The sequence below is a fragment of the Aotus nancymaae genome, unplaced genomic scaffold (genome assembly GCF_030222135.1).
Source record: "Aotus nancymaae isolate 86718 unplaced genomic scaffold, 86718_ANA_hifiasm-v0.15.2.pri h1tg000025l, whole genome shotgun sequence".
NCBI classification, from domain to species: domain Eukaryota; kingdom Metazoa; phylum Chordata; class Mammalia; order Primates; family Aotidae; genus Aotus; species Aotus nancymaae.
Window position 1 is genome coordinate 11999112 of NW_026988438.1, and position 26426 is coordinate 12025537.

The window sequence follows — 26426 nt, forward strand, 5'->3', positions numbered from 1 at the left end:
GTTTAAATGAGTATGGTTCTCGTGCCATGTGTTACAGATTTTTTTTTTGGTAATAATTTCATTGAGATATAATTTACATATTGGCCGGGTGCGGTGGCTCACATCTGTAATCTCAGCACTAAGGGAGTCTGAAGTGGGCGGATCATGAGGTTAAGAGTTTGAGACTAGCCTGACCAACATGGTGAAACCCTGTCTCTACTAAAAATACAAAAATTAGCTGGGCATGGTGGCAGGTGCCTGTAATCCCAGCTGCTCAGGAGGCTGAGGAAGGAGAATCACTTGAACCCAGGAGGAAGAGGTTTCAGTGAGCCGAGATCACACCACTGCACTCCAGTCTGGGTGATGGAGCAAGACTCCATCTCAAAAAAAAAAAAAAAATATATATATACACACACACACACACACACACACAAACACACGTATAATTTACATATCATGCAATTTACCTAATTCAAGTGTATGATTCTATAGTTTTTAGTGTATTCAGGATTGTACAACCATCACCATAATCAATTTAAAAGCATTCTCATCACCCCAAAAGGAAACCTCATACCATTTGCCTATCACAGCCTAATCCCTCCACCATCCACCCACTCCCCCAGTGCTAAGCAACTGTTAATCTACTTTCTGTATCTAGATTTGTCTCCATTTTGGACATTTCATATAAATAGAATCATAATATGTGGTCTTTTGTGATTAGCTTCTTTCACTTAGCATAGCATTTTTAGAGTTCATCTGTGTTGTAACAGCGTGTTAGTGCTTCCACCCCTTTTATGGATGAATAAGATATACCACATTTTGTTTGTTCATCAATTCATGGACATTTGGGTAGTTTCTGTCATTTTGTTATAATGAGTAATGCTATTATGAAGATTTATGTATGCATTTTTATGTGTACACATGTTATTTCTCAGTTATGTACCTAGAAATGGAATTGCTGCATCAAATGGTAAATATGTTCAATTTTTTGAGTAACTGCCTATTTTCCAAAGTGGCTACACCATTTTACATTCCCATCAGCAGCATATAGGGATTCTAATTTCCCTGCATCCTCACCATCACTTCTTAATATTTGACTTTTTATTATAACTTCCCTAATGGGCATAAAGTGGTATCTCACTGTGGTTTTGATTTGCCATGTTTTTCTTAAAGCTACCGCAAGCCACTCAGTTGCCCAGAAGTGCTTGAATATCTCCAATCCATTTTACTATTACCATTGCCACTGAAAGTTCAAATGCTTGTCATCTATCACTTGAATTATTACAGCAACCTTAGATATATAACTGACCTTCCTTTTCCACCCTCCTCCCATCACCCAGCCAAGAAAATTGCATTAAACGTTAAACATCTGTTGTAATATAATGTACAGCTTAAAAGCTTGAGAAGTATGGAAAGAAAAAACTTTCCGGGAAGCTTACAGTGGAGAAACCTAGCAAACATCTTTTTTTTTTTTTTTTTTTTTTTTTTTGAGACGGAGTCTCGCTCTTGTTACCCAGTCTGGAGTGCAATAGCGCGATCTCGGCTCACTGCAACCTCCGCCTCCTGGGTTCAAGCAATTCTCCTGCCTCAGCCTCCTGAGTAGCTGGGATTACAGGCATGCACCACCATGCCCAGCTAATTTTTTGTATTTTTAGTAGAGACGGGGTTTCACCATGTTGACCAGGATGGTCTCGATCTCTTGACCTCGTGATCCACCCGCCTCGGCCTCCCAAAGTGCTGGGATTACAGGCGTGAGCCACCGTGCCCGGCCCAAGCAAACATCTTAAATGAAGTGATCAAGGTTAGCATCAGCAGTGATGTGTCCTCTGCAATGATATGTGAAAAATACCTGTGTGGTATTTTTTCTAAAACCCTTACCTCCAGTCTAGTCATGAGAAAACATCAGACAAACCCAAATTGAGGAATATTTGACAAACTTTCTGATCAGCACCTTTCAAAACTATCAAGGTCATGAAAAACAAGGAAAGACTGAGTAAAGAAACTTAGAGTGAAGAGATTAAGGAGTCCGTGACAGCTACATGTTATGTGGGATCCTGTATTGGCTCCTGGAAAAGAAAAACCACATTAATGGAAAAAAGAGTGAAATCCAAATGAAGACTGGCTTTCAGGTAATAATTTACCAGTGTTGGCTTCTTAGTTTTGACAAATATACCCTGATAATGTAAGATAACATTAAGGAAGACAAACTGGTTGAGGGCTTATATGAGAACTCTCTGTACTATCTTTGTAACTTTTCTACAAATCTAAAATTACTCCAAAATAAAAACATGTATTTTATTTAAAAATTAACAAGCTTCAAAGGCTCCCCACTTAATAGAGCAGGTCCATATTTCCAACTTGTTGAAGCCCTCCACTGACTTACTTTTATTATAACTGCCCTTATGGCTATGAAATGGTATCTCACTGTGGTTTTGGTTAGCCCTGTTTCTTTTAAAGCTACCATAAGCCACCCAGTTGCCCAGAAACACTTATCTCCAGTCCTTTTCACTATCTTCCATCTCTAACCTCAGTGTCAAATATTGTTTCTCCTCGAAGCTACTCTCCAGCATCCAATCTGCTGTTCTCAGACATACTGTACCCTTTAAGAAATGGGTACCATTGAATCTGCTGTTTGCTCTGATTGGAATGTCTGTTTCTGCACTCAAAGGAAAATATTTTCTAAGATTTTCATAACTTAGCCTGAGTTAGTTGCTTTGTGCTGTATTCCCCCCTTTTTTTTCTTTTGAGACAGAAGCCTCACTCTGTTACCCAGACTGGAGTGCAGTGGCACGATCACAGCTCACTGCAGCCTTACCCTCCTGCGCTCAGGTGTTCTTCTCACTTCAGCCCCTGCAAGTATCTGGAAGGTCAGGAGATCAGCCTGGCCAACATAGTGAAACCCCATCTCTACCAAAAATACAAAAATTAGCTGAGTATGGTGGTGGGCACCTGTAGTCCCAGCTACTTGGGAGGCTGAGGCAGGAGAATAACTTGAACCCGGGAGACAGAGGTTGCCGTGAGCCGAGATTGTGCCACTGTACTCCAGCCTGGGCAACAGAGTGAGACCCTGTCTCAAAAAAAAAAAAATGCTGTGAGTGTTATAGTCTACATATACTATAGTAGTCATAATCTCTATCTTGCTTTGTGTAAACATGCATATATTTCATTGCAGAAATATTGATATATTTAATTAGACAGTGGTGCCCCCTCTGTGTAAAGTGTTACAAAATAGATGGTTGTTACAACCTATGACTTTGCTAAAATCTGAAAATTCAGAATTCTGAAGCGTATCTGGCTTCAAAAGTTTCAAGTAAGGGAATTGTGTTCCTAAATCAAGGGACAGTGTGCAGAATTGAGAACATCATAAAATAAATGACAGAACCTTTTTGGACCTGCTCCATTTATGGGGCAGAAGTGAGAGAGTAAAGGATGAAGAAGAGGATCAAATTGGGAGAGGAATAACAACAGTGCCTGACACTTAGTAAATATTCAATATTTGTTAACCGAAAGAATATAGTGAGAGGCAAGAAAGAAAACGTGTCAGCTGGGCGTGGTGGCTCACTCCTGTAATCCCAGCACTTTGGATGGCTGAGGCAGCTAGATCACTTGGGACCAGCCTGGGCAACATGGAGAAACCCTGCCTCTACTAAAAATATAAAAATTAGCTGGGCATGGTGGTGCATACCTATAATCCCAGCTACTTGGGAGGCTGAGGCATGAGAATTGATTGAACTTGGGAGACGAAGCCTGCAGTGAGCCGAGATTATGCCACTGCATTCCAGTCTGGGCAAGAGAGCAAAACTCTGTCTCAAAAAAAAAAAAAAAGGTTCAAGGAGTAGTGAACAGTCGTTTTTGAAAGCTCAAAAACAATTGAAAAATGAGGATTAAGAATAAAAAACATATTAATTCATAATATACAGCACACATTTCTAAAAAGGATTAAACTACAAAAATAAAAAGGGAAACATTGTAAAAAGGAAATGATAACTCAAAAACACCCAACCTAATATACAAAATATACTTAGGCATCGAAATTAGCCCCAAGTCTTCCTGGGAAGCTAAGAGAAGAGAAGAATGATAGGTTATAGAGTTTTAATATCCTTAAATTCACTAGGACTCAAGCTTTTTACTAACATTTGAAGAAATATCAAGTACAGGCCAGGCATGGTGGCTCAAGCCTGTAATCCCAGCACTTTGGGAGGCCAAAGTGAGCGGATGATGAGTCAGGAGATTGAGACCATCCTGGCCAACAAAGTGAAACCCCGTCCCTACTAAAACAATAAAAAAATTAGCCGGGCGTGGTGGTGCGCACCTGTAGTCCCAGCTACTTGTGAGGCTGAGGCAGGGGAATCACTTGAACCCAGGAGGCAGAGGTTGCAGTGAGCTGAGATCATGCCACTGCACTCCAGCCTGGTGACAGCCTGAGACTCTGTCTCAAAAAAAAAATTATCAAGCACAATCTAATGTAGGGAATGAATGATGAACTACAATATGGTTGTCTTTAGTTGTAATTTTACAGATGTTATTCTAGTGTTCACTTTTATTTTCATCTGAAAGTGACAAAATTAACTCTGAAAGCGTCTCTTCATAAGGTGAGTTAAGTGCTCTTAGTGATCAACTAGTATTATTACTAAATTTATAGAATTTTGAGGTTGTCTTTTTTCTAGAATGAGGTTGTCTTTTTTATATAATATGCATTATATTATTTAACAAGCACTTTGAGTAAAAATCCTGGGCTAACTACTGAAGATACATATAAACAAGGTCTAAAAACTGCCCTATGAAATCTCAATCAACAGCAGCCTAGTATAATCTCTAGAAATGTTTCCCCTCTTACTAGTTATTTAATATTTAACTGGTCTAAGGTTTCAAAGAAATCCACTAGCATTAACAACCAAATTCTGTAAGTTCTATTTAGTGAAACTTCAATTTGGTTTCTTATTTAATTTGCATAGAATTTGATTCTGACTAGTGGCTAAAAAAAAATTTAGTAATTCTGGAACCAAAGGTTTTCTTTCTTAAGAAGATGATGCTAAATCTAGAATACTAATAAAGCATGTGTTTTAAGTTACTTTCTAATAGTGGTGTTGGTTTGAGGTAAGCCACTTATGTTCTTTATGACCCCATTTGACCTACAGCATGACGTTTTGAGATGGCTAACTAAGACCAGAAGTGTAGGCCACGTACATTCATATTGATTGCAAGGGTAAAACGATCGTTTTCATTCTATTGTTTCTTTACATCTTACAGAATGTAAGTTTTAGACAAATATGGTGGCTTTTGCATATTAAAAAAATGCAGTTTCAACATGATTGTTTCTCCGGTGGGTAGGTAAAGAACAACAGTGAAGTATTCAAGATGCAAAATTCAGAAATCTTCCAAACAGTTACCAAAAAACAGTGAGGGCTGGAAGTTGAAAGGAAGGATATATGAGCAGAGTGACAATTGTGGGCAATGCCATAAATGACACTATGACTTAATTACCCCCTCTTCTAAGCAACTATTCACTTTTCACAGGAGTTTGAAATATTACCCAGGAAGACAAGACAATGATTTTGGCTGTGAGAATCTTCTACCATAAAATGTTAAGGTAAGATAGTTTATTTAATAATGGGCTTAAATGAATGGTTTCATATTAAAAGATCTTAGTTTCTTGTCACCTGAATCTTGAAAGATAATTAGAAGGGAGAAATCTGTTGAATTAAAAACTAATTAAAAACTAGATAATTTAGCATTATTTTTTACCTTAGCTACTCATTTAGGAAATGTTTATTATTTAGATGTTACCATTCATTTTCACTAATTTAATTCTGTTTAATACAACATGATTAAAGTTAAATTGTGTCAAGTAAATTTATCATAACTCTATAGAAAATCAAAAACAGTGCCACAGTTTACTCAAATGTTTTAGTATTTTTATTTAGCATTTGAGAGTTTTAAGTATTTTGAAAATACTGGGCCTGATGAGAGAATACACTTTTCTTTTTAAGAGACGCATCTATTCTTTTAAGTGATCAGGGTCCCATTTAGTCAATTATTTCTTCCATATGGCTCAAAAATGTATGTCTTTGTTGGTCATGTATTTGATTGACCTTTTATGAAAGGCAGACAGTTGACCAAGGGTTGCCTCATTTTAGAGTCTCCTCAGAAATGACTAAATGTTTTCCAGATGAACATACTGTGAACCAAGCAGGGAGCCAGGAATTAGAAATCATTGCCTTAAACCAGGGGAATTTGTGGACTATTTCTACTGGCACTCAGCGACCTAAAGGAATTGACCCACAGAGCAATTTCCTTCACTCTCCACAGTGTAAGTCATGAAATCAACTCAAGGTAAGATATACATATTTATGGCTAGGCTCAGTGGCTCACGGCTGTAATCCCAGCACTTTGGGAGGCCAAGGTGGGTGGATCACCTGAGGTCAGGAGTTCAAGACCAGCCTGGTCAACATCGTGAAACGTCGTCTCTACTAAAAATGCAAAAAATTAGCCGAGCATGGTGGCAGGCACCTGTAATCCCAGCTACTCGGGAGACTGAGGCAGGAGAATTGCTTGAAACCTGGGAGTGGAGGTTGTGGTGAGCTGAGATCTCGCCACTGCACTCCAGCCTGTGCAACAGAGCGAGATTCCATCTCAAAAAAAAAAAAAAAAAGAGAGAGAGAGAGCTATTTATTTATAGTCCACTTGTTTCCAAAGAAGAATTTAAGGCAGCTGCAAAGGCTTCTATCTTTTCCCTGTTTTCTCATTTTAAATTCATTCAAAGTGACTTTACAAAATATAAACTTTAGTTACCAGTGGAGGTAGAAGAGAGTGATCAATTTATTACTGTGTCATTTGTCACTGGACCCCTCATCTGCTAAAATTGGCACTAATATCCTATTTCATCCCTTTTTAAAGAAAATAAAAATAACATTTCAATAGGAATAAAATACGTTCTATGTTGTTTTTCCTCCTTTATCTTCTATCTTATAACCTAAACCTATTTAAGATACAAATCTAAGAATACATTTTAAGCAATACAGGGAAAATAAATGATGAGTATATACAAACTCTAAAACTACACCTAAGATAATTTATTTTAAAAAAATAATGCTCCTCTGTATAATTTGTTATCCAAAGTTGAATGGGTGGTACTTTTTTAAAGGAAAAATAGGCCCCCTGCAAAAGGCCAAAATACATTTGTAAAGTTCACCTAAGATAATTGGAAAATACACCAGTTATGTACACATTTATGTTTTTTTAATTAAAAGAATAGAAAGCAGTATAAGGCACCACATGCTTCTAGGTATGACTCCCTAAACAATCTGGAACACAACATTTAGCTTCTATAATTTTAAAACATAGGAGCTAGAGATAAGTTGTCTGATACATTGTCTTACTGGAAATTAGCTTAGGGAATTGCAGGGATTTGGAGAAAGAAACTAATGCATAATGATACCCATTTGCACTAACAGAACACTTCAAGGGATTTATCTAAAGTACATTTCAGGGATGGATGATTTGGGTTGATGCATTTGAACCTTTAAAAATTTTATGAGTTAAATTCATTAAGTCAGTGACATTTAGAAACATTGCTGCTGCCTTCTGTGTTCTCAACAGATTCTAAATTCAGCTACATGTATCCTGTGATTACAAGATATGGTTACAAATAGCAATAATTGTTGCAAAGCAAATTACAGAGTGACACAGGAAAACATTCCCCCTCCAACAGAGAGGGTAGTGGATTACCTCACTCATATAGCCTGCAGGTTATATAATGAAGATTGCAGACTTTGAAATGAAAAAGAAATGTATGCCAAAATAGAAAAATGATTTCATGAAAAATAAAGGCAGATTCTTTTGTTTAGGAGAAAACACCTAAAGAATTGATGAGAAACTTCAAGCACAAATATTTAAGTGTTTATGGCTCTGGAAACTGTTTCTAAAAAGCTTATTTATTCATTTCCATAACTATTCATAGGATGCAATCATGCAAATAACAGCTTTGTTCATATAGGGCTTGAAAATATTACGATTATATCGCACAATGTTGCACAACAAATGTACATTTATACATATACACAATATATTACATTTTTATATTGTATACATATAATTATATTGTAACAATATGTCACATTTATATACAATACATTACTTTACAACTTAAAAATGAGTAATTTCTACTTAGATTCAGTATCCAGACAAAAGTATTACTGTTAATTTTAACTCACACATTTTAGTAAGAAGTGGACAGAACATTAGCATTACACATTTGAATTACTTCAGGACACGTTTTTATATAAGTAACCTCCAGGAAGTTGCCACACACATAAGCAATTATTGCAATAGAGATTCCAAGAAGTAGGCAAAGAAACCATTTTATTTTTGTGTGTGGCAGTTGATTCCTTTAACTCAGTTTTTCTCCCTTCTTTTTAAACCCTTCTTTGATAAATTTTAAAATCTCATGATTGAAGCTTCCCAACTCAGCATTCTGTAACACCCTCCTCCCAGAACCCTGAAACTGAATCAAAAATTACTGATAATGAGAAGACTGAATGTACCTTATTATAATTTCTTGCTTGTCTACCTGTTCAATATACTGCAGACTCCATGAGGATAGGGTGGGGAAACTGGAAGATAATGGATGGGAATGAAAAGAAAGCTTATCACTGTGTTTTCTTTGTACTTGACTTTTGAGCCATGCTGTGATGGTTAATTTTATGTGTTTACTTTACTAAGCTAAGGGATGCCCCGAGAGTTGGTAAGACATTATTTCTGAGTGTGTCTGTGGGGGTATTTCCAGAAGAGATTCACACTTGAATCAGTAGGCTGAGTAAAGATGATCCAGCCTCACCTATGAGGGTGGACATCGTCCAGTCTACTGAGTGCCAGGATAAAACACAAAGGTGGAGGAAGAATTAATTTTCTATTCTTGAACCTAAACATCCATCTTCTCCTGTTTTTGGACATCAAAGCTCTTGATTCTTGGGCCTTTGGACTCCAGGACTTAGACCAGCACCCCCGAACACACACACACACACACACACACACACACACACACACACACACTCTCTCTCTCATGCCTTCAGCCTTGGACTGAGAGACACATCGTTGGATCCCCTGGTTCTCAGGATGTTGGTATTGGACTGAATTGCACCACTAGCTGTCCTGGTTCTTCAGCTTGCAGAGGGTGCATCCTGGGACTTCTCAGCCTCCATAATCATGCAAGTAAATTCCCATAATAAATCTCCATGTATGTGTGTCTCTCTGTGTGTGTGTGTATCCTACTGGTTCTGCTTCTCTGGAGAACGTAATGCACATGTGAATAAATTTCCTATTCAAAATTAAAAAGTCCTCATGATAAAGATTTGTTCCTGAATAGTTAGCACTCAGGTAAACCAGGTTCATTTTTCAAAAGGATTCATTGTAACTGAATTGCCAAGTCCAGTCACTTTGGTCTGTTAGTATATGAAGGTATCCTGAAAACAGGGAATCAGACATTTTGTTATTCTTGAAAATATTATTCTTTCTGTAGTAGAAATGACTGTGAAATAAGATGAATACCAAGGGCACACAGTTACTGACAAGAAGATGGCAAACAGGTGAACACTGGCTAGAATACTAAGCTGAAAAAAGATCTGAGGGTAAGTGGGAGATTGATGAGCCACTTCTACCAAAGGTAAAGAAGAAGGGTGTGGTCATTCATTCACCACCAGGTCAAGCACAGTTTGGCCTAACCTGTCCATCTTGTGGTGATTGAAATGAGTTGCTATATTTCTCATTGAAGAATTTTAACATATAGAGGAAGTTTGCTATTGGCTCACATGTAGAAATCTTGTTACTATGTGTTTTTCTTATCACCCATTGCTTCTTACTATGACCATTTTCTTCCCATTTTTCAAAATACAAATAAGTCTCAGCCATCTACATTAATCAATGTTGGGTAAAAATGTCCTCTATTTAGCAGTCCTCAAAGCAGACTTTGTTAGCTTCTTAAAATCCCACAAAGAGAGCAAGAGAAGAAAAGTTACAATACTACCACCAACAGACTCTGGAAAGAATATTAGTCAAGTATAGGACAGAGCAGCTGGATTGAGGACCTATGATAGCTCCATTTCATTGTATGATCAGTTCGTCTCAGCTCTGAAGAAAATGCACATGCACTTCGATTGCGTAACCAATGCGATGTAGTAAAGGTAGTGTCTTAATTCAGAGGCAGATAAAACCAACTCTTTATATTTGAATTTGAAATTCAAAGAGGGGCAGAAACAATGAGGAAATATAAGAAAGCCACGCTGGAAGAGGAACATAGAGGAGGAGGGTTTAAGGTCAGTAATATTGAGAACTTGAAGAACTTGGTCCCAGGAGCAGAAAGAGATGCTAAAATACCAATTCCAAGTTCCATTCGTTTTCCTCAGATGTATCATTTTACCAAAACTACAATCTGTCACTTTTTTGTAGGATTATGAAGACCCACATCATCTGCCATCTGTTTTAGAAATGCAGCCCATGTCATCCTGACATCTAAATGATGATGTTCTTATCACCTCATTCTCACATCTGCCTGCTGAAATATAAGAGAAGCTTTATTTTGCTGTATCTCAGTATCATGTGTAAATCTAGTTCCTTTAAGCCCCCTTTCTGGATAAATTCTGACCTATCAAAAATGCCTAACTCTATCTTTTTGCTTTTTCTCTGAAGGAGTTAATTTGGCAACTTCATTGCTCACCATTGAATGCAAATTGTAGCATTTCATAAATTTGCATTCCAAGGAACATGACAGTGATTAACAAAAAGAATGGGAAGTTTGGAAATCTTAGAGGGTTGTTCTTGAAACAAGAACAATCCTTCCATGCTTCCTTCCTCAATTTAAGATTTTGTGATGCTCTCTGATGAGGAAAAAAAAAAAAAAAAAAAAAAAAACCACCTTACCAGGTCTGACAGAGCTACCCAGAAGGGATTATTTTGTTATTTTTAATGCCATAACTTAATTCTTTTATTTAAATGCTAATTGATTATCCTAGCACAACCCTCTAGTGGCAGAATCAGTTTCAGTAATGATGTTGATGGCTGCAATATGATCAACTGAAGCCTTCACCACTTGGTACAAAAGGAGTGGAAATGATAGGTAGCTCATTAATCATTTATTCCAGAGATGAATGTGTTCAGTTGCTGATAGGGTGCTGTAGGTGAATGCTGCCAAAATGAGAAATGTCAGTTGTCAGGCCTCATGCATAATAACTGTGGAGCTATTTTTAAGCTTCTTTGAAGATTAAAGTTATGCCCTTTTTCCCTACACTTTTGTCACATATACTTGGCAATTCTGTTCTCTGCAAATTCATTTCGCTATGCTCAGATGTCTCTGCTTGAGAAAATATATACAGCTTAAAATCTAGCATATTTGAAAAGTTATTTAGAATCTGCAGTGATCCATACACTGGAACAGGACTCTAAATGAATAAACAAGACGTAAAATATACAAACCTGGAGAGATAAGGAGTAACTTTTTTGGCCAATTTTTCCATTGAGGTATGTTTTATCAGGATGATACATGTTTTTAATTTCCCAGGTCCCCATAGGGAACATACGTTTTCTGTATTTCATATAACATTTTCTGAAGACAGAAATAACAGAATTCAATAAAATATATTTAAAAGCAATAAAATGTTTCTAAAATAGTTGTTCCCAAATGACCTTCAAAATGTGTCCCAGCTTACTTGTCTCTAAATTATGTCTGATTCTTCCAGAAGAAGAAAAGTAAGTTCCCTACCTGGAGTATTCTCTTTTGTAAGTCAACAGTATCTTAACATTCATTGAAAGAGTTACACTCAATTTTCCAAAAAGCATTTAATGTTATTTCAAAAAGCTATGTTAAAAAATGCTAATCAAAAAATGCTAATCTGTCCTAAGAGTGACAAGTGACCGTACATTCCATTTTTAAATGGAAGAAAAAGATCAGATTTAAAATGATAAAACATATTATTTAAAAAAAACTATTACTTTAGCAAGAGATACTTCTCCCACATTTGTCACATTGCTGAATATGTTTGCTCCATAAAGTATACATCTTAATCTATTTTGGGAACATTTATGTACCATAAAGATACATATCCATAGTTGTTCAAATATTAAGTATACCTGCTTAATGCATAATAAAAATATGCAAATTGATGAGGAAAATATTTTTTGACACAATATAGCAGCACAGGAACTTTGTAACATTCAAATTTTTACTATGAAATAATACGTGGTGCTGAAAAGGATACTTAGTTTACCATTTTACAGTAGCAACGTATTTATCTTCAGCAAAATATGTGGCTGCAATGTGATATAAATCTGGATAAACATGAATTTGTACATCTACTATTCCAAACTCTAGGCTTTCTTATGTGTAAATTGAGTTAAAATTCTTTAAATAAAAAGATGTAAGATCAACAATTTGCATGAATTCTTACATATATATCTGTTTCAAATTGTAAGACATTAATCCCTTCAAATGCTCCTCCAGACTTCTCTGTCTTTGTGACTTTATATTTTAAGAGACTCATTTGATTCCTGTATCTAAATTTCCAGTTAAGAAATTATATTAAGGTAATATGCTTTTCATAAATTGAATGATGAAAGTCTCTACTGAATTATTATTGCTGCTAACATTACAGAAATTATCCTTTAATCCTAAAGCTACCTTTTTAGCAAAGCATTTTAAAACATTATGCCATTAATAGTAGATAAGTAAGAAAATTACATTTTTGAAAAATGTTATGGAAATCTCTATTTCCTCAAATTATTTTTAATTAGAAAATAATTTTTAAAAGTGCAAAATGAGAAAATTAAATAAAATAAATAGACATTTTATGGCTTGCAGAAAGAGATGCTAAAATGATACTCATTTTATTGAAATGCTGTAGCAGATGTAAATATTAAGTTAAGTATATTTGGGTCTGCTGAAAACTGCTTATATCTACCTCTTCCATTAGACATACAACTCCTCCAAGGCAACTATGGTTCTATCAATCCTTTAACATCAGAACCTTTAACACACTGTTCAGCACAGCTAGGTCTGTGAATGCTTGCTGTTTTCTTGAAGCATAGACACACAGGTATGTTCAGAATTCATCACTTAAACCTAAATAACTTGCTATTATTGGAAATGAATTGAGCAAAGTGTACTCCAGATCAGATTGGACGATGATCACATAAATTCAGTACCTAGAGGAGGACAGCTTTCCCACCACAGACCCAAAGCCAAAAGAGGAGTCAGGAAATCTCATCAGGAAGATATAGGAGAAAAAACATTGAAATAAAGTTATTAATCATGTACCACTAACCTCAGATAAATCAGAATTATTTTATGTATCCATTTCCCAATATGCTAAATGAAGAACACAATGCACTATTTCCAAAAGTAATAAAGAATTGAGAGGACTGTGTCTTGTTATTCCTGTATATTACTAGTGTAAAATAGGAAACCTAGAAAACGCTTTCTGAACAATTACATTTCAATCCAAATTTTCATGCTACCTTGTAGCCGGTTTTTCACCTCATAGAATAAATCCTGAATACGTGATTGTTTCACTGTGTTTAATAACAAGATACTAGGTCATGGATAACTTTTCTTTTCTTTTCTGAGACAGAGTCTCACTCTGTCACCCAGGCTGGAGTGCAGTGGTGTGATCTCTGCTCACTGTAACCTCTGCCTCCCAGGTTCAAGTGATTCTTCTGCCTCGGTCTGGGACTACAGGTGTGTGCCACCACACCTGGCTATTTTTGTATTTTTCGTAGAGACCAGGGTTCCACTGTATTGGCCTGGCTGGCCTCAAACTCCTGACCTCATGACCCACCCGCCTCAGCCTCCCAAAGAGCTGGGATTACAGGCATGAGCCACTGTGCCCGGCCCATGGATAACTTCCCTTTCCTTTCACTTACCAATACCTTATGGAATCTTTGTCAGTGAAAATAGCTATACTAATTGAATCATTTCTTAGTAACCCACTGTATGTATATACAGTCATTTATTCTTTTCTATTATTGGACATTTAGGTTTCCAAGTTTTTGTTATAAACAATACTGTGTAGAACCGTATCATAAAAACATATTTGTGAACTTATGCAGTCAATCCCTCAGAAAATATTCCCAGATACTATGTCAAACGGTATGAACCTTTTTAAGGCTTCTGATTAATACAGTTTACCTCTCCTCAAGACTTAAACTCTCATAAGCTGTTATCTCAGAATGTTTCCTTCTCACACACATGAAAATACCTATTATTATTTAAAATCTATGCAGACAGGTGAACAGTATTCTTTTTAATCAGCATGTAACTGATTTAGTATTTATTTAAATTTGTCAGCTGTTCTATTTTGTTTGCACAAGTCTTTGATTGATATTATCTACTGATTGTTTTTTCCTCGGCTTTGAAAATGTCCTTTATGAATTAAAGGTGTTTGTCATACATGTTGTAGTTTATCAATTTGTTTGCCTTGTAACTATTTACGGTTTTTGCCATACCAGATTTTGATGATTTGGAAAAGAAGCAAAGCTGTGCCTCCTTTTGCTTTCTTCTTTTGCACTGCTAAGTGCAGAACCAGTGACAACAGCATACACATCTTATTCCTGTCTATAGTGAGGAGGATTCTAGCTTTTCTCTACTAGGTATGATGTGTGAGACGGTAAAATAGGAGGGGATAAAATGGAGAGAAAACATTTCCTTTGCATGATAAAAACTAACCTAAAAAACAAATTAGAGATCAATTTTTGAATTTTATCAAGTGCTTTGTACATCCAAAGAGCTACTGACATGGTTCCTCTCTTTTGGTGTATTCACAGTAAATATGAGTATTACTCAGTACTTAATTCTTGGAATAAACTCTTCTTTGTCATAGTGAATTATTCTCTTACGCAACCTACAAAGTAGTGCACAGAAGCAGAAAACATAAATTAAAAGTACAGATTAGGAAGCCAAGACTTCTAGAATCTTAAGTCTTGGCTGTATTTGCTACTCGTGTAACCTAGGACAAGTGACCTGATGTCCCTATGCCTGAGTTGCCTCATTTACAGAATGGAGACAAAAATGGTATACCTGCCTCATAGGTTTATTGTGAAAACAGAAAATGTATTTGGCAAACAGGCATTAACAGTAATTATAATTCTCCTTATTATACCAATGCATTTGATCTAATTTTACTTGTGACTTTATCATTAAATTTGTGTTAATTTGATATCTGGGTTGTTAGCTTTTAAAAACTTTGGGAAGCTTTCCTTCAGTACTCTGGGAAAAGTAGTATTTTATAAAAATTAATATATTTGTAAAGTGCTGCTTGTTATAATCAGCAAAGTAACCTACAACATTTTCAGGTAGGAGAGAAAACTGGAAGATGATGGAAGGAGCGAGTAGAGGATAGGGGAGCTATCTAGTAAGCCATTTCTGTGATTGTGATGTGGGTCACTAGACTTGATACAAGATGCTGACCTAACACCAAATATGCCTCTCCTACCTCTCTGATGCCTATCTGAGCAGATGTTAGAAATGTGTGCCCACTAGCTTTAATTATGGCCATTCTGGGAGAGCAAGTCTCACAGTATACTTTTGATTATCACTACCACCCCAGCATTTTAACTGAAATGAACATCAAGTCTAACAGAATGCCAGAAAAGGAAGAAGTATACAGAATAATCCTGGATACTGTCTCCAAGTATCCAGATTAGGGAGTTAAATTTAAACTTAGTTTAGAGTTGAGAATAGATATAAAAACTCCAAGTTTTCAATAATCTAAATTTGCCATATTTTTTTCCTCTCGGTTCACTTTTATACCACATTTAACTCCTGGGAGGTCATTTGGAGGATTTTTGCATACAGCAAAATAGTAATACTCCAAATTTATCCAAATTATGGCATTTTTCTTTTGAGATAGGATTTAGCTACTTTTGTTTACCCTATATTTGGAGCATCACTATTACGGGAAATTTTCATTCTTGAGACAAATGTAGGTTCTTTGTTAACATTATACTGTATTCATTGAAAAAGTACTGCTACAGGAGTAACCTATGAAAATTAAGGTAGCAATGATTGCTAATCGCTGCCATTTATAGAGCACTGTGTGACAGGGATATGGCAAGTAATGTTTATTGCATCACCTAATGCCCCCACACTTCATAAGGTAGGTATTTCTGTATCTTTCTTTTAACATATGAAGAAACTGAAGCTCAAAAAGGTCAAGTCACTTACCAAAGATCCTGAGGGTAGGATTATAAGTTTCAAAGACCATTCCTTTACTATTTGCAGTCAAATGAATGACTGAAATTCAGTCATCCAATTAAATGCAGAACTACATTCTTTTAAATACTATGTGAAGCATTGATAAGGGTAAGCTATTTTTAAAATATACCATTATAAAGGATAATAACCATTCTGGAAAGTGGGTTAAACTGAAAAATAGAGCCTAAAAGGAATGTTACTTTAAGTATAAAGTCTGTCATCAAAATAAGTACCAATATAACTTCATTTGGATTATGTGTAAAGGAATCATAATTTCTTTATTAGATACAATGACTTCAACCCAGATTTATTGAATCTTTTAAAAATAATAAAAATACTTTTATTAAACACTTCTATTGATCATGTTTAGGTAAAATACCTTGTTGAGTTTATAAACCCAAATACCAGTGACTTTGTGACAAAAATGAGAAAATAATTTGAATCTACCTTCATTGTCCACACGCACTGAAATGCAAAACGCACATCACAGACATAAACTGCATGTTTGGGCTTCACAGAAAACAATATGAGGTTGACACACACAATCTTAAAAATGTCCCCCTTATATATCAGGATTATAAATAAGCATATTAGATAATAGACTTTACATTCATGTTTTATACTGTATTTCCAAAACTTGTAACTATTTCAGATAAATTCAATAATTTTATATTTTACTTTAGCTAATGAGAAATGAAAATTATTATATAAGAGTTTGACATTACTTAAAGCTGACTTTCATATTTAGGACATAGTAAATTTGAAAAGAACACTTCAAATGAAATATTAAAGGTAGAGGGTATGTGTTAATAAAATGCAATCAATTAAAATTTACTCGAAGGCTGGAAAAAGTACCCTTAATAGCCATCTTTAAAAAAATTTGCATTTCCCATTTCTTTCATTTGAAAAGACTGTCATGTAGATGAGACATTTAGAGTAGATATGTATTACTTCCAACGTTTTCCTAGAAAAGGGTTTTATGTATCAGGTACTCAAGGCAAAAAATAAATTTAATCTACTTTTAATATTTAAGTTACACCTCAAACTAATCTGACAGATCTTAGTTTTTATAAGGCAAAACTGCTAATATGAAAGCTCTTAAAATTCTTGTTTATTTCTCTAAAACCTAAAAAATAAAATTAGATTTACTCTTTATGAACACAGCTTCAACTACAAGCTTCCTAGTTCAGTCCCTCTGCATATGGCAGATGACAAAGAAGCATCCTGTAAATCCTTGCTATTTCTCTTACAACTTTCTAGCTATGAAATCAGAAAAAGTAAATTTTAAATAAAGTCCCTGGCTTAGCTCCAGTAACACATACATTTAAAAACTTACATCTAAAGTGGTCTCTGAAGTGACCCTATTTCCCCAACACCTCCTAGTCTACCTTGGAAAGAACAAAGAATGTTATTCCTAATCAGGAGGGAATTTGACAGTACAGAAACACTGACATAGATTATGCTAAATGGTTAGTTACATATAATCTTGTATAGACTTTGTATTCAGTAAAATATTCTTGGATGATGAGGATAAGATGGCAAATTAATATGGAGAAAAACCTTTGAAGACAAATTAAGACATTGGAAAGCAAAAGGTAGAAAGTGAAAATTTTATATGTTCACCTGAAATGGTACATGTTTTTCTCTTCTGAAGAGGAAAAAGTTGTAAGATAGATTCTTCATCTTGGCTTTTCTAGGAAGACAATGCCTATGCCAAAAGATTGCTTATCTTAAAATAAAAACATATGAAAGAAAAGGCTCCTTTGAAAAAATATATATATTTATACACACACACATACACACACATGCATACACATATATATGACATATATTAATAAAAAGTATTCTCCAGTATGGGATAGGGACTCTCCAATTCTAAAAGTAAAAATCTGTAATTTTAAATTTATCTGAAAGAAATCTAAGCACAGCTGAACTTAAAATGATTGTCTGAATCACTGAATTAGTCGTTTTGTTTTAAAAGTGCATGGATTTTATTGAAAGATGTCCAATTTCAGCTTTGAAGATACAGGCTCAAGGTCTGTTCTTGGCTATTCCAGAAATTCTTGTAGAATGTTCATAATTTCAACAAAAACTTAGAAAGTTTTTCCAAAACAGACTTTTCAACCTACTGAACAGAACTCACATCTATACTCTGATGTTTATTTCAGCAGCATTTGTCTCTGTGAAGCATATCAAAATCACTCACACATCAAATTGCTGATCTGATAGAATGATTTATTTTCCCATTTCAGGGAAGTCATGAATGACTTGTTCTGAGGTATGTTTCTGAGCTATGAAGGACGCCTATTAGAAAGCTCTACACTTGAAGGTTTGTCTTAAGGTGATAACATTTTATGGCTGGACAGTCTCTGCAGGTACCAGATTCCCTGTTGTATCCAACTGCATACATTTACATGTGCATGCAGATACAGGGCACTCTGCGTGGTCCCTAAAAAAATAGGTCAAATAACAGTTAAAAATCCAAATTAGACATATACACATTTATATATCTAAATTTTTTTTTTTTTTAAAGAGACAGGGTCTTGCTATATTGCCCAGGCTGGACTCACACTCCTGGGCTCAAGCAATGCTCCTGCCTCAAACTACTGATTAGCTGGGACTATAGGTGTGCACACTGTTCCCACCTGTTTACTTAGATCTATCTATAATGCAACTTTTCAAAATGGTATTTGGAAAAATATAGAAACTAAAACCCACAGGAAAAAAGCATCAAAAGCATCAAATTATAAATTACTGCCAAGCTGAACTTTAGGGATAAGTTAAAAAATACATACCTTTTACTTTCTACATATATGGCAAGGTATTTCATTTACAGTTGTGAAGGTGACAGGGATGTGCTCAGAGTTTAAATTAGCTAGTAGGACAAACTGGGTATAAATGCTGTATCAATGGGGAGCACAGGGCCACTGGCACCATTCAAAATAAAATTCAATTATGATCTTGAGAGTTTCAATTGCATGACTACATAAAAGCTTACTTAGAAGAGAACTGAGGCAGCAGTATGATATGCACTTTTATCATTTCATTATTAATTCAATTGCATGATAAATTACAGCATATTCAGTTGTAAAAAACTCTAAACACATCCTCTCCCCGAATAAAGTTAAATAATGTTATTCAAACATTTAACTCATACAAAATATTTGAACTAGTTTTTATATAAGTATTACCTTTATAGTTTAAGGTTACATAGGCTATCTAACGATGAAATAAATGTTCATACCACCTTTGTTAACGCAAGTGACAGTAAAAATAAAATTCATACTTTGGCTAAATGTTAACAGATAAACCCAAACTATTTAGAAGCAATCTGTGTTATCTCTTGTAACTCCAAGCCTATGGAAGAAGAAATGTGCTGATTACCTGAACCAACTAAGCATATGTCCAGCGTGCCCACCGTGCCTGCAATTGTGACACCATGTAAACCAGTTGTTGAACTGGGCTAGTTTTTTGTCCTTACTTAAGTCCACTTTTTCATCTGATTTGGTTCCTCCTATGAGAAAAGAAAATGATCTTCATTAACTGCATCACAATATTTTATTTAAAGTTACTTTCAAAAGGCATTTCTAAAACTATGTTCAAAATACGAATCACACATCATATTGAAATAACAATTTTGATGCTAGGTTCTAGTTTAGATGGAGTGAAACAGAATGACAGGAACTTCCCTACGTTTTTAATAGCCAATACAAAAATGGAAAAATATAAATTATCAAAACCCACTAAGAAACAATCTAAATTTAACACTTTGGGGAGACCAAATCAGTAGTTTAAAATCTTTCCACAAGGAATACCAGGCCCAGTTTACAAGTGAATTTTACCTAACATTCAAGAACAGGTAGGACTGGGAATGGTGGCTCATGCCTGTAATCCCAGCACTTTGGGAGGCTGAGGTGGACAGACTACTTGAGGCTAGGAGTTGGAGACCAGCCTGGCCAATATGGCAAAACCCCGTCTCTGCTAAAAATACAAAAATTAGTCGGGGGTGGTGACACATGCCTGTAGTCCCAGCTCCTTGGGAGGCTGAGGCACAAAAATTGCCTAAACCTAGGAGTTGGAGGCTGCAGTGAGCCGAGAGAGTGCTGCTGCACTCCAGGTTAGGTGACAGAGCAAGACTGTCTCAAAAAAGAAGAAAGACAATCAAGGGACAGCTAATTCTCATCTGTACAAGCCCTTTCAAAGAAGGAGAAAAGAGGAAAAGTTTCCCAATGCACTTCATGAGACTTGAGTAACTTGAGCAATTGCTTAATTAGACTTAATATTTTTACTTAATTGCTATCTATTAAGATATTATGCATAGATAACTATGTTCAAAATTTTGCTTGGACCATTGCAGGTCACACTTTCAGGATCAAAAGGATAATCTTGCAGTCGGGAATACTTTTAAAAAATATCTGTTTCTGCTAATAATGTGAGGTGAAAGGATGTATAAGTCGTTCAATGATTTAAGATGTAAACACACTAAATTTATTCCTGAAAGGTCACCAAAGATTAATAATGAGAGGGCAAAAAGGAAAGGGGGAAGAGAAAAATAAAATATAGATCTGATATGGACACTTTGTGTAAAGCTCTCATTAGTGCTTGTCATTTTGTTTTTGTAACTTCTAGTATAAACAGAAAACAGACTGAATCTGAACAAGCGTATCCTTATATTTTTCTGATAAAGCTGGAAGTATTAAGATCTACCTCACTGCCAAGTATAAAGGCTTTTTTAAGATCAAATGACTTTAAATTTTAAAAGATTCATGGTGAATTATGAAGACAAGTGCCACAGAACACTTTAGGGGAAACTAGAGTTTCACTTGTGTACTAACTTACAATGTGAGAAGAAAATGAAGGAAACCAGTATATAATCTAACTTTAAAAAAATGTATCATTGTCCAAAAATTAAGTTCTGTAAGGGCAGGGATTTTTGTTTTGTTTACTGTAACATTTCTAGCACTTGGAACATTAGGTACCAAATAAAATTTGCTTAATAAATAATATTTATAATGTTTACAATGATGTTAGAACTGTTTTGAGTTCTAATCTTCAAAGCACGATTGAGTATAAAAATATCAAGTCTCAGTTAAATAAACTTATAGAAATTCCAGCTATTTGAATCACAAAGCATAATGGATGGATGTAATCTCTGACTGCAGGCAAAGCACCAGGGAGGTTTAGATACTCAAGCCATTAGCCAGCACTTGATTTCTATTAGATACTGTTTTATTTTGGAACTAGGACTCCTCTGATTTCACATATCAAAAAAATACATATATATGCTTCCTTAACTTTTACTTTAGTTTCAGGGGTACATGTGCAGGTTTGTTATACAGGTAAATTACGTATCATGGGGGTTTTGGTGTACGGACTGTCATCCAGGTAATAAACATACTACCTGATAGGTAGTTTTTTGATTTCAATCCTCCTCCAACCCTCCACCCTCCGGTAAGCACTGGTGTCTGTTATTCCTTCTTTATGACCATATGTACTAAATCTTTAGCTCCTACTTATAAAGTGATAAAATGAGGTATTTAGTTTTCTGTTCCTGTGTTAGTTTGCTTAGGATAAGGTCTCTAGCTCTATCTATGCTGCTGCAAGGGACATGGCTGCATAGTATTCCATGGTGTATATATACCACATTTCCTTTATCCAGTCCACCACGGATGGGCATTATAGTTGACTCTATGTCTTTGCTATTGTAAATAGTGCTTATTATTCTCTAAGTTAGCTCAGCAATGCCTTTAAAGATCATACTCAGGCTCTCCCTAAATTTTCCTACTGTTCTTATCAGTCCACTTCCTAGGTCCTTTCACACCGATGTACTTGCTCTTCCCATACACTCCCTGTACTTATCATACTTACCAGTCTCTTCACCCTAGTTTGTTTTTTACTCTCGGTCTACAACCTGGAAGGCTTCCCTGCAATCTTCGTATATTAAATCTTCCAAACTTTAAAGGACTGGCTTAAATGGTAACTTCTTCCTGAAGCTTTCCAGATATCTTCAGATAGAAGTAATGTTTCCTACTTTGAAAATTCCTAATTCTTTCCTTATATAATAGTCCTAATTCATGTTGGGGGTTAGATGTGTTTCAGAATGCAGAATGTTTTGGGATTTTAGAAAAATAATAATGAGCAAATATGTACACTTCGAGGGAAGTCTGAAACACCCTGTAATCCAACTTGTTAATATTTCTGCAGTGAAACATAAATATTCACAAATAAATAAGAGAAATAAATATCTTAATAGCCTCACATCAATTCTGAACAGGTTTTCTGGCCAAATGAAATTACTGTAATTTCATTTTTAAAAGGCATAGGATTTTCAGAACTTTTTAGAGACTTTGAAATGACAGATAAGGAATTGTAGACCAGTATTTATTTTGTAGAAAATATCACTTATTTTATATTCATTATCTATATTTATTATACACCATAAGCTCCAAGAGGTTCTCTGATTTATTCATCTGAGCACCTCAGCCTTATCTTAATGTGTCAAGTAAAATCAGTGCTCAAATATGTATTATATATAAAGAAATTATTTCTGAAGCAAATATGGAAAAAAATTCTATAACAAATATGGAAAAATGTTAATATTTGATAAATCTGAATGCTGACTATTCATTACATTAGTCATCATAACAAAGAGTTTGAAATGTTTTAAGATTTTTCTTCAAATTCTAGGAAATCATTTTGTCTTCTAACCTACTTCAAAAATAGAAAAGATTGAGAAGCTGATATCCAGCAAAAAGGAAGACTGCCCAGGTATAAGAAAGCAAATAATCCTTATAGCTTCCTGAGGCTTATGGTCCAAAAGATGTGTTACATTTAATTATTTCTACATAGCTCACATAAATATATGACTTATTTATGCTATATTTTATCTCCTTGTTCTCTCATTGTTGTAGATATTCCAAATTGTTATTTTCTGCTTATTAGGACCAGAGTAACATAAAAGAGTGATCAGTATGCAATGTATAAAATGAAAATCCTTGATTAAAATTTTAATCAAAACTACACTTAAATCATTAAGTACTGCTTTCATTTCTTTAAAAAAAAGCATCTAGATGGAAAAATAATTGCTAAGCCAATGATACCAGCAAGCCTTTCATAAATGTTAACGTAATGATAAAGCAGACTACTTAAATGAACAAGATAAAACAGAAAATGAACAAGATACAGAACAGAATTATAAAATGTCTGCACTAGAAAAGATCTCCAGTCCATAGGAAGGTGAAAGCAACTCTCAATGTCACAGAGTGAATGTCGCAGAGCTAGAATTAAAACAGACATTTTGACACTCTATCCAGTTCATTATTACCTGTATACCAAATACCCAAAATGATTTTAATTAAAAATTTTGCCATAGTATCATTTCCAAGTTAGGTAAAGAGCTAGAATAATTCCAGCCTCCAGGTATAAGATAATATATTTGGTTATTTACTATTCTCAAAAATTTTTTCTTTATGTTTACTATAAAGAATAAAAAATAATATTTCTAACCATTATAAAATATAGGCTGGGCATGGTGGCTCATGCCTATAATCCCAGCATTCTGGGAGGCTGAGGCAGGTGGATCGCTTGAGTTCAGGAGTTCAAGACCAGCCTGGCAACAGGGTGAAACCCTGTGGTCCCAGCTACTTGGGAGGCTGAGGTGGGAGGATCATCTGAGCCCAGGAGGCAGAAGGCAGAGGTTTCAGTGAGCCAAGATCACGCCACTGCATTCTATCCTGCACAACGGAGTGAGATCCTGTCTCAAAAACAAAACAAAACAAAAAAACACTATATATATATATATAATTTACTAGGTAACTGAAAAACAGATTCAAAATCTAGAAGTCAAGGGACCTGACTTCACTTCTAGGTTAATACTTTCTGTATGTATTTTCTTATTATTTTAAAATTATTATTATTATTATTTTGGCGATGAAGTCTTGCTCCATGGCCCAGAATGGAGTGCACTGGTGCGATCTTGGGTCACCGCAACCTCCACCTCCCGGTTCAAGCGATTCTCCTGCCTCAGCCTCCTGAGCAGCTGAGACTACAGGTGCATGCCACCACACCTGGGTAATTTTTTGTATTTTTACTAGAGACGGGGTTTCACCTTGTTAGTGAGGATGGTCTAGATCTCCTGACCTCATGATCTGCCCACCTTGGCCTCCCAAAGTGCTGCGCTTATAGGTGTGAGCCACTGCGCCTGGCTAAAAAACTTTTTTATAGAGATAGGGTCTCACTTTTTTGACCAGGCTGGTCTCAAACACCCAGGCTCAAGTAATCCTTCTGCCCTGGCCTCTCAAAGTGCTGGGATTACAGACATAAGCCATTGCACCTGACCCTTCTGTATGTATTTTACAGGTAGGTTGTGAAGATGAAATAAGAAATGTCAAAGTGCTTTAATGATGTCAGAAGTTCCTTAGGAATACAAAGTATCTGTTAATAGGTGCAGGTAAACTGAGGGTAAACTGACTTTTAAATAATCAAATTTGAACAAAATCCTCTTGAAACAGTGATAAGAAAATGCTAATATTTTAAGATTATTTCATATGTAAGCTTTTCTCACAAACTTTAAATTGGTCAGAACTTTCGAAATTACCTAAAGTATCAATTGATAGAGATTTTACTTTTTTTTTTTTTTTTTTTTTTTTGAGACGGAGTCTCGCTCTTGTTACCCAGGCTGGAGTGCAATGGCGCGATCTCGGCTCACCGCAACCTCCGCCTCCTGGGTTCAGGCAATTCTCCTGCCTCAGCCTCCTGAGTAGCTGGGATTACAGGCACGCGCCACCGTGCCCAGCTAATTTTTTTGTATTAATAGAGACGGGGTTTCACCATGTTGACCAGGATGGTCTCGATCTCTCGACCTCGTGATCCACCCGCCTCGGCCTCCCAAAGTGCTGGGATTACAGGCTTGAGCCACCGCGCCCGGCCGAGATTTTACTTTTAATGTACATATTTCATAACTTATAGGAACATAAAAGTCTTCAAGCTAGGAAACTGCCCTTTCTTAGAAATAATAACAAACTCAAGCTAGTTTGTATTTTATTTGCAACATTAACTCAATTATGTAAGAATCATTCAGCTCATAAAAGTATTTTGTAGAATTAGGTCATACCAGGACAGCTAGAAACTGGTGTTCCCATATTAATGAGACAAAGTGCACATCGAGGAAGGGGTTTTCGACAGCCAGGACAACTTGTGACTTTAGATTTCGTTGGTGAGCCACTCACACCATACTGACTAAAACCTCTGCCCTGATGAGGCACAGCTGAACAGCTGTAGGAGATTGACTTGCCACAGAAATTGCAACTCACAAAAACCTGCAAAACAAATGAAAGAAGAAATAAACGTAATGCAAATCATAATGGAATGCTAAATAATTTAGTTTGGTCCTAACAAATTATTTTAAAATATTTTTTAAAAACTTTGTATTTTGAAATTTATCTGCTAAGCTCAACTAGCTCTCATTTAAAATCTATATATAGCCAATACATTTTTTGGGTACTTCCTTCTTGACTATATTTTTATTAATACCACTGAAATTGGTGGAAGAACTCAAACTTTATAGACTCCAACATTTTAGAGATAATGACTTCAGAATTTACACTAGGCCATTATAAAATATCTCAATATGACTTCTAAACCAAAGTTCAGAGATGTAATCTTCTGGACAAAATTTTCTTATAAAGAAAACACTGTTTCTAAGACAAAAAGGAGTTAACAATCTTACAATGGTAGTTAAATTTTTAGAATAATACCAATAGCTGTTCATTTTGTTTTTACAGTCAACTGCTAGGCTCTAAATCACTTATATAGACTAGCAATATGTACTACCATGTAATGCTATTTTACCAATACTCTGGTTTTAATATAAGCACTTTCTCCAGTTCCTAAAGTAAGAAAATAGCACCATCCAGTGCTCATTTGAGGATAACCTAATATTTAATATCTGAACTAAGACATAGTGATTTAATGTGATATACCTTATGTGACAACAATCTCATTTTTTTAAACTAATGCTTAAAAAAAATTTCCATGTGTAATTACACATATAGATATAGGTAATACTGCTAAAGCCTAGAAATACTCAAACCTGCCATACTGAACATATACTAGAAATATACTGGAAAACTTCAGGCCTGCTGTGGTTTGTTCTATCTCAGACTAAAGCTCAAGCCACTGAGATGATTGTTAGCAAGAAGCAGAACCACAG

General features: G+C 35.4%; 1 protein-coding gene and 1 long non-coding RNA gene across 6 annotated transcripts in view; one reads left to right on the top strand and one right to left on the bottom strand.

Annotated features, from left to right (window-relative positions):
• Nucleotides 1–1761: 1761 nt before the first annotated feature.
• LOC105716179 (uncharacterized) lies at nucleotides 1762–9099 on the top strand. Its single transcript, XR_001107216.3, has 4 exons — nucleotides 1762–2108; nucleotides 5497–5569; nucleotides 6149–6289; nucleotides 9051–9099. It is a non-coding gene; the product is annotated as an uncharacterized LOC105716179 (long non-coding RNA).
• The window catches only part of MIOS (meiosis regulator for oocyte development), a 49895-nt gene continuing 31363 nt past the window's right edge, over nucleotides 7895–26426 (bottom strand). For 3 of the 5 annotated variants that reach the window (XM_012450754.2, XM_012450755.3, XM_064380370.1), the window contains exons 10-13: nucleotides 25329–25533; nucleotides 19601–19730; nucleotides 11446–18665; nucleotides 7895–11157 (exon numbers count right to left, since the gene is read on the bottom strand). In XM_012450754.2, coding sequence (XP_012306177.1) covers nucleotides 18569–18665; nucleotides 19601–19730; nucleotides 25329–25533 — 432 coding nt within the window. In that variant the 3' untranslated portion in view covers nucleotides 7895–11157; nucleotides 11446–18568. The remainder of the gene's footprint in view (nucleotides 11158–11445; nucleotides 18666–19600; nucleotides 19731–25328; nucleotides 25534–26426) is intronic. The other 2 variants (XM_064380371.1, XM_012450753.3) reach the window with 2 other exon arrangements.